The 16,574-nt window shown below is 49.6% G+C and overlaps 5 protein-coding genes across 5 annotated transcripts, besides 3 other annotated features; 3 read left to right on the top strand and 2 right to left on the bottom strand.

The window, feature by feature from the left end:
* Nucleotides 1-605: 605 nt before the first annotated feature.
* On the top strand, nt 606-2,437 carry ACLA_020630 (transcription initiation factor IIA large subunit; the record flags this gene model as incomplete). Its single annotated transcript, XM_001268781.1, has 4 exons — nt 606-623; nt 789-890; nt 1,291-2,339; nt 2,398-2,437. The coding sequence occupies 4 exons, from the start codon at nt 606-608 to the stop codon at nt 2,435-2,437; spliced, it is 1,209 nt and encodes a 402-aa protein (XP_001268782.1).
* A 604-nt stretch (nt 2,438-3,041) lies between these two features.
* Nucleotides 3,042-3,077: a microsatellite.
* Nucleotides 3,046-3,073: a microsatellite.
* A 756-nt stretch (nt 3,078-3,833) lies between the features above and the next one.
* ACLA_020620 (zinc-coordinating transcription factor SFP1) lies at nt 3,834-6,028 on the bottom strand (the record flags this gene model as incomplete). The annotated part of the gene is made up of 3 exons (XM_001268780.1): nt 3,834-4,148; nt 4,210-5,269; nt 5,385-6,028. 3 exons carry the CDS (start codon nt 6,026-6,028, stop codon nt 3,834-3,836), a joined length of 2,019 nt encoding a protein of 672 aa, XP_001268781.1.
* A 4,069-nt stretch (nt 6,029-10,097) lies between these two features.
* On the top strand, nt 10,098-12,405 carry dus3 (tRNA dihydrouridine synthase DUS3; the record flags this gene model as incomplete). Its single annotated transcript, XM_001268779.1, has 3 exons — nt 10,098-10,306; nt 10,369-12,264; nt 12,324-12,405. 3 exons carry the CDS (start codon nt 10,098-10,100, stop codon nt 12,403-12,405), a joined length of 2,187 nt encoding a protein of 728 aa, XP_001268780.1.
* Nucleotides 12,406-13,159: 754 nt separating this feature from the next.
* On the top strand, nt 13,160-13,889 carry ACLA_020600 (putative BAP31 domain protein; the record flags this gene model as incomplete). The annotated part of the gene is made up of 3 exons (XM_001268778.1): nt 13,160-13,270; nt 13,326-13,429; nt 13,511-13,889. The coding sequence occupies 3 exons, from the start codon at nt 13,160-13,162 to the stop codon at nt 13,887-13,889; spliced, it is 594 nt and encodes a 197-aa protein (XP_001268779.1).
* A 738-nt stretch (nt 13,890-14,627) lies between these two features.
* mdm12 (ERMES complex subunit MDM12) lies at nt 14,628-15,941 on the bottom strand (the record flags this gene model as incomplete). The annotated part of the gene is made up of 1 exon (XM_001268777.1): nt 14,628-15,941. The coding sequence occupies one exon, from the start codon at nt 15,939-15,941 to the stop codon at nt 14,628-14,630; it is 1,314 nt and encodes a 437-aa protein (XP_001268778.1).
* Nucleotides 15,942-16,001: 60 nt separating this feature from the next.
* Nucleotides 16,002-16,027: a microsatellite.
* Nucleotides 16,028-16,574: the final 547 nt, after the last annotated feature.

Genomic DNA, 16,574 nt, shown 5'->3' with positions numbered 1-16,574 from the left:
CAAACGAGGTTACTCCAACACTCCCATTGACACCGGACTTGAATCAATTTCTCTATGAGATCTTAACGACCGGAGCTTGGGTCTAAAGGGATGGTACAGTAGCAGTCATTGAAGTACCTAGATAGATCTAGTAAGGAAGGATGTCTGGCTACGGGAGGACCATCACTAGTGAGCTGGGCGATGACTAAGCAGTCCGGAGGGAGGATGGATTTCGCCCAGAGAGAGCGACTTTGACCTCAACCAGTCCCTACAGTACGCTGCGCTGCGAGCTCTTTCCATCGGCTGATTTCCACCCACAGAGTGACATTTTCTCACTCTTTCTTGACATTTCAAACTATAGTTGATTGACTGCAGGAAGGGGATTCCAAGAATCGCAGTTCTCAAACCCGGGAGCTGTTCAGGTATTGTTCGCCGTCGGGGTTGACCGGTCGCATTGGGGCCGTGGCAACTGATCCCGTTGCGACGGAGCATCACCTGTGATAGAGCAAGGAAACCACAAAACTCTTCGCCTGTCGAGATAAAACAGAGCAGAAACAAATAAGAAAAAAGAACCTTGTCTACGTGGTCCTCATTCGTTGCGTTCCTTTTTTTTCATTGCCGCAATCATGTCCAACCAGCAGGTGGTGAGTGCTAGAACAACCCCTGCCCTGTCCTGCCTTACCTGGCTTGGGGAAGACACTGGAAGATATCCAGCCTTCCTTTCCCTTCTCTTCCATTTTCCGTCTTGCTGTTGGATGTCTTTCGATGTCTTATGATGAGGATGTTGGCTTATACCCGGTGATTTGCAGGGCACGGTGTTTGACCGTGTCATCCAGGAGGTCTGCGATGCCTCCCAGGTCGATTTCGAGGAGAGTGGTGTGGACCAGCAGACGCTGTTAGACCTGCGAAAGGTGAGTTTTTTGTTAAACAATCTTCTATCTTCTCTTCTCCTTGCTTTTCACAAATTCGAGCTTCGTTTGATTCATGAGCGATGATCGCCTTGAAGGGCTGTCGTGCTCACTTTCCCGGCCCATCAAGGCGGGGGTCCGAGGATTGCGGGAGGCGGTGCTGCTTCTGGGGGAACCACCAGCTTTTGAGTCTCTTTATACCATGCCGCTTTTACCCGCTTCTCTGGCCCGTTTTTAGAGCGGGCGTTGTTTAGTCCGCCAAGGCCTTTTCTCCTCCACCTCCATAGTATACTCCCCCCCCCATGCACTTGTTTTATGTTTCATGATCTAGATCTTCTTTATCTTTATTATTGATCTCTTCCTTGCTTAGCTGGATTGCTGCTGAATTCTCATACCAAAACAGAGCTGGCAAAAAAAGCTATCGTCGCTGGGTGTTGCCCATTTTCCTTGGGATCCTGCACCACCACAACCCGCCCCTCCCCAGAATCAAAATCAAATACTCCCACCTACAGCTCCAGTTCCCTCAAATGCTCCTCGGCCTGCTCCCCTGATACAAACACAGCAGCAACATGTGCCGCAGCAACAGCAACAACACCCCCAATCTCTCCCGGGAGCTGTTCCCCCAATGCAGACACCTGCTCCAATGGGACAACCACCTCATATCAAGACCGAACCTGGTCTGAATGGCCAGTCAGGCCTACCACATATGAACAACATGATGCCAGTACCTTCATCAAACCCCCAATCTGCTCGAGAACGGGCTGCCAATATGCTTCATCAGAGATATGGTGCCGCCGCGGCTAGCTCGGTCAGCCAACTGCAGGCTCAGTCTCAAGCCGCCATGGGTATGCCCGGACAACCCCGTCCCCAGAACCCGCCACAGATCGCCAATGGTCAAATCCCTCAAATCAAGCAAGAACCGTCTTATCCGTCCGCGCCCCAGCCTCATATGCACAATTCCCAGACGGATGGTGCCTGTGACGATGCATTATCAGACTGGAAAGCGGAGGTTGCACGACGACGCGAGGCTGCCGCACGCCAGAATGGGGAGGGTGACAGGCTTCTACGAGACCACCTTCGACAGCGCATGCTTGAATTCGAAGGAGGCGGTCTCCTCACCCCTTTGGATGAACGCCAGTCCATGCCGTCAACATCGAGACGGGATCTCCTTTCGATCGATGCGGAATCCTCGGGTATCGTCGCACCTTTTGCGCGTCCTGAGAGACCAAGAGCCCAATTCGATGGTCCAGGAGGAGATGATGACAGGGTGGAAGACGATGAAGATGCCATCAACTCCGACCTCGACGACCCGGATGACCTAGTTGCCGAGGATCATGATGCCGAGGACGCTGTCGGGCAGGTCATGCTCTGCACATACGACAAAGTGCAGCGCGTGAAGAACAAGTGGAAGTGCACTTTGAAGGATGGTATCCTGACAACAGGCGGCAAGGAGTAAGTGTCCAGTCCTCATTACACACGATTATTGGTTACAGTTGCTGACGCGAAACAGATATGTCTTCCACAAAGGCCAGGGTGAATTCGAATGGTAATGACTGTATCAGCCCCAGATTGGAAGCTCAAAACCTTCCACTGTGTACCCCCTCGATTTCTCGTTTCTTTGTGCGTCTTTCAACACTCTTCCCCCAGAACGTTTCACATATTCGAAGAAAGAAGAAAACCCACCTCAATCTAGTCATTTTTGATCTGATACACCCCTGGAACGGCAAGGAGCACGCGTTTGACTTTCTCATTTTTCTTTTCTTTTCTTCTGACTCTCATGATCTCGTTTTCACGAAATACCGAAGGACCTCTGATTGAACAATTTTACGATCTCAGCCACTCGGCCGAAATCTGCTTTTCAAACCCTGAACCCGGCGCTTGCACATGAGGATGGCTTGCTCTTTTTGTTCACTTTCTTCATCTTCTTTTAGCTTGTACTAGAATAGTCAATGAAAAATGATCCGGCGGTTTCTGGTCTCTTTTGTGCATATCGCAAAGCTCGATGTCTGCTCTACACGACCTACGCAAGTATATACCATAGAAGAAGACCAGCAGCTTGATATTTTCAGAGAAGGAAAACTTTTTTTATCCTGGCCAACCTCGCACACCAAATGAACGTCAAAGGGAATCAAGCAGAAAAGAAGAAAGCAGGGGAAGTAAAATAAAATAAAATAAAATAAATAAAACAAAGGTTTCTATTATCAAAAAAATTAGCAAATCCAGTAGGGAAAAAGCCGAGCAGCGATGAGCAGTAGACAAACTCCAGAAACGCCACCGAGGCAGAAGGATGAAGATCGCATGAGAGGAAAAAAAGACAAAGAAAAAAAATCCAATCTGGAGAGAAGAAAAAAGGAAGAGGAAAAAAACCCTTATCTACAAGAGTCGACGCCAATATACCGAGAACTTTTTCTGAATTTTTTGGTTTCCTCCCTAGGATCAAGGAATCCAACAACCGCCGCCCTGAGAAATCAATAGAGCAAAAATGTGTCGAACAAGCAAGTTCAGGGTAGAGGCTTCCTTGGTTAGTGCAATATCCAGTCGTAGTCAGCATCTGTTGGTTCAATCCCGATGCGATTCTTCTTCCTCTCTCGAGCACGCGGCAAAGGAAATTTGAGCGCGACAGATTGTGACCTGGTTCGTAGAAAAACAAGACCAATTCGACAGTATCACAAGAAACGAGAAATTGACCCGCCACCAAATGAACAGGTCATGAAAGGCTTCCATGGAGAAACGAAAAGCTCTATCAACAGTCCATGACATGGCCATCTAGAAAACCCTTGTTGTCATCCGAGCAAGACAAGACATTCGTACCAATATCAACTCCAAGCCTAAACCGGTCATTAAATCGTATGTAGTGCGACGAGGGCCGTGAGGTTCATTTGAGTCAAATTAGCGTAGAAGACAATCGAAAAGGCGGCTGATATCGCGAAAAGAAAGGTCACCCCCTCAAAGAAGACCTTCCTCGCCGATACCGGGGAGGCCAGCCCCAGCAACATTGATGTTCTGCCCCTGCATGACTCCTCCTCCGAACGCCAGATTGCGACCTGCGGCAAGCTGGAAATCGGGGTTGCATGGCGGGGAGTGCGATTTATGATATTTGAGACCATTGAGATTCTTGTAACGCTTCCCGCACACTTCACAGCGGTATGGCTTCTCCTTCTCCATGCCCAGAGTTCCGGGATATGGTGTGGAGGTCTCAGGGTTAACGATCGAGAAAGTTCCATCAGCGTTGTCATGCAATTGCTGGTTGTTGTGACCGTGCTACAAGCGAAAAACAGTTAGAACCTCAGCAAAAACCATGCTTGGAGATGGGTTCACTTACAGCTTTGTGATACTTGAGACCGTTTTGGTTCTTGTAGGCCTTTTCACACCCAATGACAGGACATCTGAAAGGCTTGGGCTCTTCGTTGGGGAGTAGAGCCGTGGTATCGGGAACGCCTGCCAGCAGCTGCTGCTCCCGGATGCGCCGGGCAATCTCACTATTGGGACCATATTGCGCTCCGCTAAGTTTGAAGTGCGCATTGGACGTGTTGAGTCCTCCAGTAGGACTGAACAGTCGTTTCGCAGGCTCGTCGATACAGAGATCCACCATGTCATTACCACCAGCAAATCTGAACTGTGATTGTCCTTGCATCATCGGGTTGTTTTGCATCGCTAGATCGCCGAAGCCGCCTAATACGCTCTCGTCCAGCTCTGCTGGAGTGCCTGGCGCCGATGAGTCTGGTGTGTTCCGAAACTGAGAGGTTTGAAGTGGGTTCGCCATTAGAGTGGGTGTATTCACAGAAGATACGGTGGGATTGTTCTGCAAGGAAAGAGGGTGTCCAGAAGGAACTGGGGTCCCGGGCTGCGAGCTCTTGAAACCTTGATGGCTTGGGAGCATAGACAAGTTGAGTTGCGGAACCCTCGGGTTAGGAGTTCCGTATCCTCCTTGTGTGTTATCCCGCGCCTGGCTCGAGAACATCTGCGAAGCGGTCGGATCGATGTCTCCCATGGCATCATCCAGTTCCATGTCATCGATGGTATCTAAATCGGGGTGTTGCTGGAGTGGTGGATTCGGACTCAATTTTCGTTGCATATCCAAGCCTCTGTCCACCTGCAAACCACGACCCTGATTGTTAAGCTGTTGGTTCTGTTGTTGTGCCATTGCCGCGGCGGCTAGCGCAGCTCGGCCATCAGTTTGACTTGGGCGATGACTCTGCTGAGGCGATTTCGTGGCATGTGCTTCTTCGTAGTGTTGCAAAAGATCGTGAAGAGTTGGAAGCGTCACTCCACAGCAAGAAAAATCCCGCATGAAGTTCGCTTCCAGTTTCGGCAGGTATGAGGAGGAGTGGAAAGAGGGCGATTGTCCAAAAGCGAATGGAGAAGTGCCAGTCATAATAATACTAGATGGAAGTGATGCAAATGTCAGTTCTCTGCTCTCTGAGCTGTATCTGTATCGCAAAGGCAAGAGCCCCGCATTTTTTTTTTCTCTCTCTGCGGGCCAGATCTGATACTCACTCATCACGGATCCAGCTGCCTACAGACACACCTCCCCAACTCATACCACCAACTAAACTCCCAGCAAGAGATTCTCGACGGGGTTTATCGCGGTTGGACCCCGCCATCGAAATTGGTTTTGTTCCATTGCCCCATTGCGCGGTGGCTGCACTGATTGAGTCCTTGCGAGGAGGCGGGGCCTTGAAGACGTTGAGACCCACGCCACTGGAATGAGAAATGCTCCCGGTGCGCTCTCCATTGGCAGCTCTCTGCAGAGCAGATGTTAAATTCGATGCCTGCTGTCCCGGAGGAGAGACAGAGGTTTGACGAGTGGCAATGTCGATGGGAGCAGCTGTTCCTGCCATCTTGCCAAAGGTGGTCGGTGAGGATGGAAAGAGAGGAAAGTCGAGGTCGTCTTTCAGATGAGTACGAAAATCTCGAGTATCGTGGTATGGTGAATGAATGTCTTCTGGGTCGAGTGAATTTCCAGCCCACGAATGTTCCAGGGCCTGTTCCCTGACTGGTTTGCGGGACGATACGCCAAACCCGAGGGGGGTGGTGACGGGTGTCGTATCCCGAGTAGAAGCGCGATCGTGGTCTGTGATAGAAGGAGAGTGGTGAAGAGGAGGAGGAGAACTATGAGTTTCCTCTGATGAACCGAGCATGAAGGAGCGATCCTTGATGGCGATTTTGGGCGGGATCACACAGGGAGTCCACCCTCGGATGTCGTCCCGCTTTGGTTTATTGGGCCTGCGGAACCGTGACGGATTCGGGAAAAGTGGCGGGAGGTGTTGGATGATCTCCGAGAAAGCAATCAAGCCAGCAAGGTGAAACTGAGGCTAAAATGGGAGGGAGTGATCCTGATGATAGAGATAATGAAATGAATCTCATTCAAAACACAGGATGATTATCCTTGCACAGGTAAGGATATCAAGTGTTAGGGGCAACTGGCAAGATGGAGAGGGCTTCGAGCAGTCATTAATGTATTAATCATCGGTACGGTATGGACCTATGGAGGCAACACTGCCGTATTGGGATTCGTAGTTACAGGAGTACGCATGGCTGTATCGGCGGTGTAATGTATTGATACGCGGGTCTCAGAATCCTTCCCCAAGCCAATCTGAAACTATGAGCTAGCCAGCGAGCCGCTGAGTGGTAGGATCTCAGTGATGGCTGGGCAGCCAAGGCGTTTAGCACAACTGTTTGAAGCACATAAACATCGAATCACACGAATCCAGCTTGGTCTTCAACTGAGCAAAGTGATCCACGAGAATGTGAAATTGAGCAGCTCATTGATCATTACCATTGCTGTCCGCAAGTGGACCGTCAGAACTCAGAAGCGCGAGAATGGTACCGCTTGCAGTTCCAAAAGTCAATGATGATGATGACGGACAATAGGTTGGAACCAAGAGGGGTCTCAACATAACAGCGTTTGGTAATGTATTTAGGTTGTTCGTATTGATACACGCTAGTATCTTATACAGTACCGGGGTATATTATGATGAATCAGATACCGTTCGACCTCTGTTGTTCTTCTTGCGACACCAATGCATCATTCATTTGTGATATCAGTCTAGTCACTCTAGTGACCAGCACCGAGGGATCTGCAGCTGGAGTAAGATCCTCAGACTCTGAAAGCTGTATAGATAGGTCATAGTCTGTCTTGAAAGGACAAGTGGCATACATAGCATGATAATTCGTTCGGAAAGGGAGGCAAGGTCGTTGAGTCAAAGAACCATAAGGTAGAAACTATCCATGGTTTGCATTATGCACCAAGCTCGTATCGATATGCCATTGAAGGTCTCCTCGGCCTTGACCAACAGTTGACGGTCAATGAATCGCCTCGGGTACAAATGTATAGAGCCAGTTATCTCTACGATGTCTCTGAGGGGGCTGGAAGAAGGCCTTCCAGAAATTGATGGGTTTCATTGACGACGATCACTATCAACTAGTAGTGCTCGATAGCGAGTACACTGATGCCAAGATAAGCGTCCAGTACAATAATCCGACCTGACCGATATCTAGCTTAATGGCTTTGGACTTACCAGACTCCAAACACCACTTGGGAACTTAGCGAACGGGTACTTCAACACCTAGTCCAAGGACATTTCCCGAAACTGGGTAGCCCACCAGCTGCATTAAACACCTCGAGATCAGCCTGCGAACCTTAAGACTTTGGTAGACAGCAACGTGAAGTACACCGCACGAGATTCCGTAAGTATACTAGGTGGTGGGTAACCAAGAAACTCTCTTCGCGTCTAGAGTTTGTATCCCCGCGCTGGCTGGTTGTGATGACATCAACTACTATCAACAACATCATTGTCCGAGATCGAGCTGGGCTGGTTGTTATCTCTCAATCTAGATATAGTTATTGGTTTCTCACCCCAGGTTTAGATTAGCAAGCCAAAGGAAAATAGACGCCTTGCTTGTTGATCAAGGTATCCATTACTGGTGGTCCGATCATCGCATTCTCAGACTTATTGGACACCGACAGTTGGCCCCTCACATTATTCGTCAAATAATATCTATTCTACGAAGTAGTTAGTAGTGCAGATTGTAGAGTCATAGAGTGACCTGACCACCTTGCTGGGAGTTGCGACTCAGACTAGGCGACGATATGAACTACTACTACATAGTACTTGGTAAGGAACGGAGTATTATCTATTCTACCCCAGATGCGAGTGCCCTTGTATTGAACTGCTGCAGTACTTAACTACCTTCTTACCTTAGTGTAGTTGGAATCTTGGCTTGCGCTAGAAAGGTCACAGAAGATTATTAGTGGTGAGCTACACCGCCTTGCTCTCATCTTTATTTCACATGTTGCTCTTAGCTTTCATGGTGCACAATTGTTATTTGGGTATATATACCAAAGAGTATGAGCAAATCAACACAGCGACAGAGCGGATGAAATATGTTTTTTCCATGTAATACATGTTCCCAAATGGCTTGAATGGTTGATTGAATCATACTTCTCTTGTCGTGAACCAGAAGATGGTGATCATGATGTACTCCGTAGTACGCAACGACTGACACAGAGATGATCTCCATATCCACAATTCCACATGTCTGAGGCGATTCCTCAATGATGCCGGATATACAGAAAGGCGCCCTCGGTTAGCTCTGTCGAAACTCGAAAGAGGTATTGCTCAGTACCAGAACAGACTGTTGATGATCCTTGATCTTGACACTCTGTACAGAGCATGTATCCCACATACAAGAATACCATGTATCTACTAAATACTGCCTAGGTACAGGGAAGTGAGTACCTTTAATCAGATTATTACAGTGCACACTGCACATCTTCATTCTTCATGAGAAAGTGTACTCTTCCAGCCACGTGTGCAACTGCTAAATCACCAGAATCTATACTACGTAGTAATACTGCACCCCTGAGGTCCTTCAGCTAACTTATGATCACTTGTTCCAGTTAGGGTTCGACCGTTTGAGGCATTTGAGCCTTGAGACTTGTTCTACTGCTAGCTGTTACGTACCCAATACCAAGTACAGTGGTACACTGGAGTTGGACAATGACGAGACCTGGGAGTTTCCACTATCAAGGCTTGGTATTCGACTCTCGGACTGCCACTTGTGCAATTGTGCTTGCTCAATCCTGGTGATAGAGTGGTTCTCATATGCAGGGGCACAGAGGAAATAATTTCGGACACGTAGATCTTCGGACACCCGGGCTGCAAGCTCGGTCAGTTGCATATCAGAATCCCTCTACTCCGTATAATTAGTTTCTCTACAGGTGTCTTAACTCTTTAAGGGCTCTGTAAGGATCAACGTCTGATGGATAAACATCACTTCAACTGGGGTATGATCCTAATCAGACTCGAGAATGATGAATAACCGACCAGGCCAGGATATCTCCGGTGTCATATGATCTACAGCCAGAATGTAGATACTACTAGATAACTAGTACTATTGTTGGGACTTGAGCTGTTCCCATGATCCCATGATCCCATTACTCGGGTTAGCTTGGAGTAGTCGACTTTTTGACGGCAGGATTTCTTGACTTTCATTGCCATGTTCCTTACTAATACCTGAGCCAGTTCTAGCTGCGTGGGATTGAAGTATCTGCTACCTTACTTGAGTTCTGCAATCCGTACCTTGAAATCTGCAGCCTCTTAACCATCGACAGACTAGATACCAAATGCTTCTCAGAAATAAGAGATTATTACCTACCCAAGCCCTTCTGGAAACATTCGAACCAGATGGGTGTATTCTGTGGGTCCCTGACCCATTCGACCGGTACCATAGGTACGTAGGCAAGTAAGTACAGAGTACGTACTAAGAAGATCGCTTCCATAGTTTCCGGACTCGAAAGTTGAAACCCGCCACTGTAAGGTACGTCCTACGTATCTCCAAAGATCTTGTAATTTATGTTACCGCGCATGCCGCTTTCCCCAGGCGGAGAGGAAAGCGGCGCTATACGCGATACCATGTAACCATACTGTCCAATTCGGTACCTACCAAAGTAGGCAAGGTAGACCGTTTCCTCACATGACCAGCCCCCATCTATCTAAGAGCACTTTAGTGATGAAGCACTGTGACCGCCTTCCTGTTTGATAACACGCTGCAAACCGATATCAGCGGGCTTCAATCGGAAATTTTTTTGTATGCGGAGTAGACCACATTATTGAATTAAGTTGCGATTTACAATCACACGATCCTACTGTCGTTACATTTTTGTCATCTAAGGTCGCTCAATTCAGATCTCTCCTTGGCGCTAGTATGGATTCTACCCCCCTGGCGCAACCGCTAGTGGTGGACACAGATAACAAGACGCCCAAGCACGACCTCGAGAACGGCGCTTCCACCGCTGATACCATTGAAGAGCATCCGGCCAAGAAACCGAGACTGGAGAACGCTCCGGTCACCGAGAAAGAAGAGGCTGATGCCGCTCCTAAACGGGTGAAGGGTATTGCTCCCGTCAAAGCTGAGTATGTACCGATACGCCTCCATTTCTCAATTGATTTGTCCCTGCTGACTGTGGCTGCGATAGATTCATTGTCCAGAAAAGCGCAAGACCCCAACCCGTTGAAGCAGATAACACGGTCGACGCAGACGATGCGGCCGAAGCCGCCTCACACCAGCAACGCGAGAGCGAGCAGAAAGGCAAGAAGAAGACTTCCGGTCAAAACAAGGGGCGCGACTTCGGCCAGCATAACGATGCGAAAGGATTGTGCCCTTCCAGAGCTTTCAGCCCCGAATTCTCCCCGAAGGAATGCAAGTTTGGCGACAGGTGTCGCTTCGAACACGATGTACGCACGTACCTGAAGGAGCACAAGCGGGCAGATCTCACGACTTTCGGCGGTATCTGCCCATTGTGGGAAGCCAAAGGCAGGTGTCCGTATGGATACAAGTGTCGATTTGTGGGCTCGCATATGACAGAGCGAGAGACGGCGGACGGCAGGAAAGAACTGGTTTTGGTTGAAGATGAAACACGCAAGAAGGCTCAGCCTTTGGTCCCACATGCATCTGAAGATGGGATTGTGAACGCTGTTTCGATGGAGGATAAAGTTGCAGTGGCGCGGAGAAAGATTAAAACTCCCAGGTCCGATGCATACCTGACATGGCTTGACAAGACCTCGAAGGCCCTGGAAAAAAACCTTCACGGCCGACACTTCGACGACGATGCAGAGGGCGAGGTTGGTGCGGACGTCAAGGTCTCACTCGAAGACGTCCGAGCTGCCTATGTTGAGCCCCCATTTTTGCCGTCGGAAAAGCGGCGTCTGTACTTCGGTCCCGAAACTCCTGCGTTAGCGCCTTTGACTACTCAGGGAAACTTGCCTTTCCGAAGGCTTTGTACAGACCTTGGTGCCCAATTTACCTACTCGGAAATGGCCATGGGCATGTCATTGATTCAGGGTCAAAAGTCTGAATGGGCTCTGATGAAAGCGCATGAGACCGAGGCTATCCCACCGACGATCTCCTCGGGAGCCAACATCGTCCAGGGCTATGACAATTCTCAGGACCTCAAGTTCGGTGCTCAGATTGCAGCAAACAAACCTTGGCACGCGATCAAAGCTACCGAGCTGCTAGGACGATTGACCCCTCATCTGCGTGTTATTGATTTGAATTGCGGCTGTCCCATTGACCAGGTCTACCGTGACGGAGCAGGCTCTGCTCTCCTTGACCACCAGTCGAAGTTGGAGAAAATTCTTCGTGGCATGAATGCTGTGTCGGAGGCCATTCCAATCACGGTCAAAATCCGGACGGGGACTCGAGACGCTTCTCCGAATGCTTTAAAACTCATCGAACGTTTGACTCTGGGGGGTCATGAGTCTAGCATGTTGAACATCGGGCCTCCCGGCGTCGCAGCCATTACTCTGCATGGACGTACCAGACAACAGCGCTACACCAAGCAAGCTGACTGGAGCTACATCGCTGAATGTGCCGCGCTCATCAAACGACTGAATGAGAAGACGGACGAAGTGACGGATACTGTTCGCGAACCGGACGCGCGGACGCTGCCTAACGGCGGAAAAGTCTACTTCCTCGGAAATGGCGACTGCTATTCTCATAAAGACTATGAGGACCATATCAACAATGCCGGCGTGGATGCTGTCATGGTTGGCCGAGGTGCAATTATCAAGCCATGGGTGTTTGAGGAGATCCAGACAGGGCAGTACCTTGACAAGACAGCTACGGAAAGATTGGCTTATGTCGAAAAATTCGCCAAGTACGGTCTCGACACATGGGGTTCGGATGAGCACGGTGTCGGTACGACCAGGCGCTTTATGCTCGAGTGGTTAAGTTTCACTCAGCGCTATGTACCAATTGGGCTGCTCGATTATTTGCCTCCTAATATCCAAGACAGACCTCCAGCCTGGAGAGGCAGAAACGAATTGGAAACTCTCCTGGGCAGTCCCAACTACAAGGACTGGATTAAGATCACGTGGGTTTCTTCCTAAATTCGCATTTACGATATACATCCGTACTAACCAGGTATTACAGTGAGATGTTCCTTGGCCCAGCACATAAGGACTTCAAATTTGAGCCCAAGCATAAATCCAATGCTTATGAGCCACAAGGCTAGTTAGCCATGGCCAAGTGAGCTGTAGAGACTAGAACCCAATTTAAGGAACGAATTATGTACATACAAATATAGATACGGAGGGTTTTTCTTCCCAAAGACAGTATACCCTTGGTATATTCAGGCACCAAAATTGAAACCTGTGCTAAGCATTCTTCCATCTGCAGCCGCTCGATTCCCCGATATCAGGATCGGCGTGAACGAAAGAACGGCCGTAGCACGTGACCTGTCCAAGATCTGAGCGGTGATGACGTCTTCCTCGCATCTCAAAAGCTGCAAAAAGACCACCTCAGCCCCCTTTTGCACCCTCACACATAAATTCAACTCTTCACCTGTATCTACAAGTGTCAGACTCGGCATCCAAAGCCTTGCCGACTATAAATTCTGCTTTTCAGTTACTATCTCCTACTCACTAGGCTATCTTTGGCCCTTCCGACTCTTTGTTTATCCTCTTGAACTTCCCCACCGACAAACTTGGTTCCAAGCTCAAAAAGCACAAACAACAACAATCTCTTTCAAAAGCACACGTCAATTACTTTGAGCCACGATGACTCTTTACTACAGTCTGGTGGGTATTGATCAGTCCCTTTTTTAGTGCTGGTTGCGGCATTTTGAGGCCACAGAGCATTGGAGCCTAAAACCTCCGCTACTTGCTGTGACATCCCAGATTCATACTCTCAATGGGATCAGCTATCATTGATGATGAGAACCATTTGTGCTAACTCTTGAAAAGGTCTTTTGCCTTCTCATTTTTGAGATGGTGGTCTTCATGGGCCTCATCGTCCCTCTTCCGTTTACCATCAAGCGCAAGCTATTCACATTCATCTCAGAAAGTCCCATAGTAGCGAAATTACAATATGGGTTAAAGGTATATTCATGGCACTGTGATTTGAAGGAGAATAACTATTAACTTATGTGGCCAGATCACGTTTATTTTTATCTTGATTCTTTTCATTGACAGCGTCAACCGCGTCTACCGTGTGCAGCTGGAGCTTGCCTCCTTCTCCCGGGAAGGCAATCCTATGGGGTGAGTCTACAGTCTCCCATTGCTCCCTGGTATATCAGTTGTAATTTGTTCTGACGATACGGCGAATCCCGCCACTTGTAGAGCCGCTGCACTTGGCACAGATCGGATGGAAGTCCAGGCTCGGAAGTTCTATTCCCAGCGCAACATGTACCTTTGCGGCTTCACGCTCTTCCTGTCTCTCATCCTCAACCGCACCTATACCATGATCCTCGAGGTTCTCCGTCTTGAGGACCGCGTCAAGCACCTCGAAGGTGACAAGAGAGCCGGTGGCAAGGACTCCGCACGTCTCGCCCAGGCTGGAGATATCGGAGAGATCGGACGTCTCAGGGAGGAGCTCGAGGCCAAGAACCGCGACATTGAGACTCTGAAGAAGCAGTGTGAGGGACTCACCCGCGAGTATCACAGCCTAGGCGACAAGGTTGCTGGCACTACCACCGACGGTTCCAAGAAGGATCTGTAAACTGGCTGTCTGCGTTCCTGATGCTCGCTCTACAGCTTTGACGGATTTGGCCAGCCGAAAGGCTTGATTTAAGTGATGAAGTTGTGGTATCCCGGAGTCGGGGAAATTGGGGTGAGAGTGTGTTTTGTCGAGATGGAGCAATGTGGCATGATAGGATTTATCAATTAGCAACTGATTCTTAACTATTAGATTAGGCAGAGGGCTTTTATTTCGGGGACTTTTTATCCGAAGACTACGTTTGTTTGTTGGGCATGCGTACAGCGCGTTGTGATAACACTACGATGCCTGTATAAGCCGTTCACAATCCGCAGTTTTTGTATGATGATGTGGGTATCAAGATGACTCATGGTCATCACAATGTACGCAATTCTCATCAGTTATATTTTAGATATATTCCAGACACTGGGATTGAAGAGGGGCCCTGCACATGGAAATTACTTGGTCTTGGCCAAGTCCAATAAGTTGAGACAGGATTCTTCTAGACATATTACTAAGAGGTAAGATGAGTGCTGCAGGCTAACTGCCGGCAGCTCGTACAGGTTCATGCAGCTTTGCTTTTTCAGCTAATCCTGGCCGCAGTGACGCTTGGGGGCTGAACAAGGGGAACCAAATCCTTAATAACGATGACCCGGGGAGAGGAAAAGGGAAAAAACAAAAGAACTTCCACAATACTCAATGAAGAGAGAAACAAAAACAAAAAGAAAAAAGTAATCATTATTCATCACGCTTTTTCGGAGATCAGATGAGAAATGTCCAGAAGCTAGGATACACAAGTTCTTCCTCGAAAATCCTGCGCACCTGCGCGAGGACAAATCGCTCGACCTTGCCCACATTCTTCAATACCTGCTTCCCGTTTTCCTTGCGGCCAATCTCGCTCTCCACCCGGATCTCCTGCAGCAGGCCCCCTTGGCGTTTCTGGGACGTGTGGGCGGAGGAATCGGCACCGGACCGGGGGCGGTGATCGTCCCCGCCAGATTCCTGCTGCTGCTCCGAACCAATCAAGGCGTCCGCGTCTTCGGCGGACAGGAAGCAGAAATGGACTCTTTTACGAATATACGCGACGACAGCTACTCCGTCGAAGGTGATACCTGTGACATTGAGTTTCAGCGGTAAGCCCACAAAGCTGGGCATCGGATAGTCCAGCAAGATCTCCGCCGTCAGAGACAGACGCACATCGCCGGCGTATTTGGCATGACACAGGACTTGGAAGTCTTCGGGCCGGCGCTCGCGCATCCGTGGGGGGAGTGGGAGGTGGCCTGAGCAGGTATGATCTGCTAGTGGGTCTCCGTTGTGCAGCGAGCCACGCTCGTTCCTCCCGGTCGCACCGTCCGCGTTGAGATTATTAGATTCCGAGAGGTGGGAAGGTAGAGTGTTGGCTGTTGACGGGCGAGAGGTTGAGTTACTGGTGTCGATCTCGGGCTCGGGGCGGTGTTGCGGTATTGGGCCTTGTCTCTCCGATCGACCCCTGTTCCCGAAACCCATTCCGGAGTCCGACCACCCGCTTGCAAACGGGTTACCGCCCGCCACTGCAGCAAGAGGCGTTTGCGTACCAGAAAGGCCACCCAGGGACATCAAGTGATAACCCAAATTCGACGTACCGCCGGGAATACCAGGAGTGCCGGCACGGGGTAGGAAGTGGGGGTTGAGGTGTTCTCCAAGAGGCGATCGCAAGGGTGAGGGAGGAAATCCTTCATGGAATGGGTCTCGTAGACCATGGTTCATCGCCGACTCTTCTCGATAAGGTGGTTCATTGAGCTCCGAGTGCGTCCTGTCCCACTGACTCGAGTGCTCCGAGAGAAGGTCCTCAGACACATCGGACGTGTCGGCGTCGTCATCCTCCTCGTAGAAGTCGGCAAAGGGCTCGCAAAAATCTTTGATCTCAAGCTCGGGCGGAATTGTTCCGAAATCGAAGGAATGGACCTGAACAGAACGGATGAACCGGGGGAGAGCCACCTGCTGAAATCTGTCGTGAATGAAGGAGCGGATGCGCTCCGCGAGAGCTTCGCCGTCTGGACCAGAGGTGGCGGTCCTCCAGTTGATGTCTATGGACATTACATGTGCAAAAACAACGAGGTCCCACACGACTAATTGCGCCCGACCGAGAGTTAGAGGTGATGTTGGTGATGATGATGATGATGCAGCAGCAGATGGAGCTTGAGTCTCTGCCGGGACCTTGACGCCATTGTTCCGCCGGCAGCTGGTGTGGTCACGTGATTGTCAACGACAAACAACATCGTCAAAACCAACCACCAGCATCAAGATCTTCAATCAACTGCTTCGCCTGACTCTCAGTTGTCACATCTTGGCTACACAACATTCAGGGCCGAGATTTGATTTCTTTGTTGGCCACGTTGTCGGCTGGTTGATTCATCTGGCCCGTCTTCTCTACTGCACATGGCTTTCACACCGCTTTAACTATGCCTGTCCCAGCAGTCTGGTTCACCCAGTTCTTCCCGACGCCGTCGCAGACACACCACAGAAAATTCCGCGGCGTGGTGCCCTGAAAGGAAGGTGAAACACACTCAGCGGCAATGGATCCGCTCTGCACTCGTGGAGACAGAAAACTGAAAGAAATGTTAAGGTTCAGGACTGCCATGAGACTGCTGTGCAACCATTAGGCCATGAGAAGTTTGTTATCTTTCTTGACTTCATTCCACCATCAAGGTACCAACAGTTCCCGAGCTC

This window comes from Aspergillus clavatus, genomic scaffold (assembly GCF_000002715.2).
Source record: "Aspergillus clavatus NRRL 1 1099423829805 genomic scaffold, whole genome shotgun sequence".
In the NCBI taxonomy this organism is placed as follows: Eukaryota; Fungi; Ascomycota; class Eurotiomycetes; order Eurotiales; family Aspergillaceae; genus Aspergillus; species Aspergillus clavatus.
This window is presented reverse-complemented; position numbering and strand designations above follow the sequence as displayed.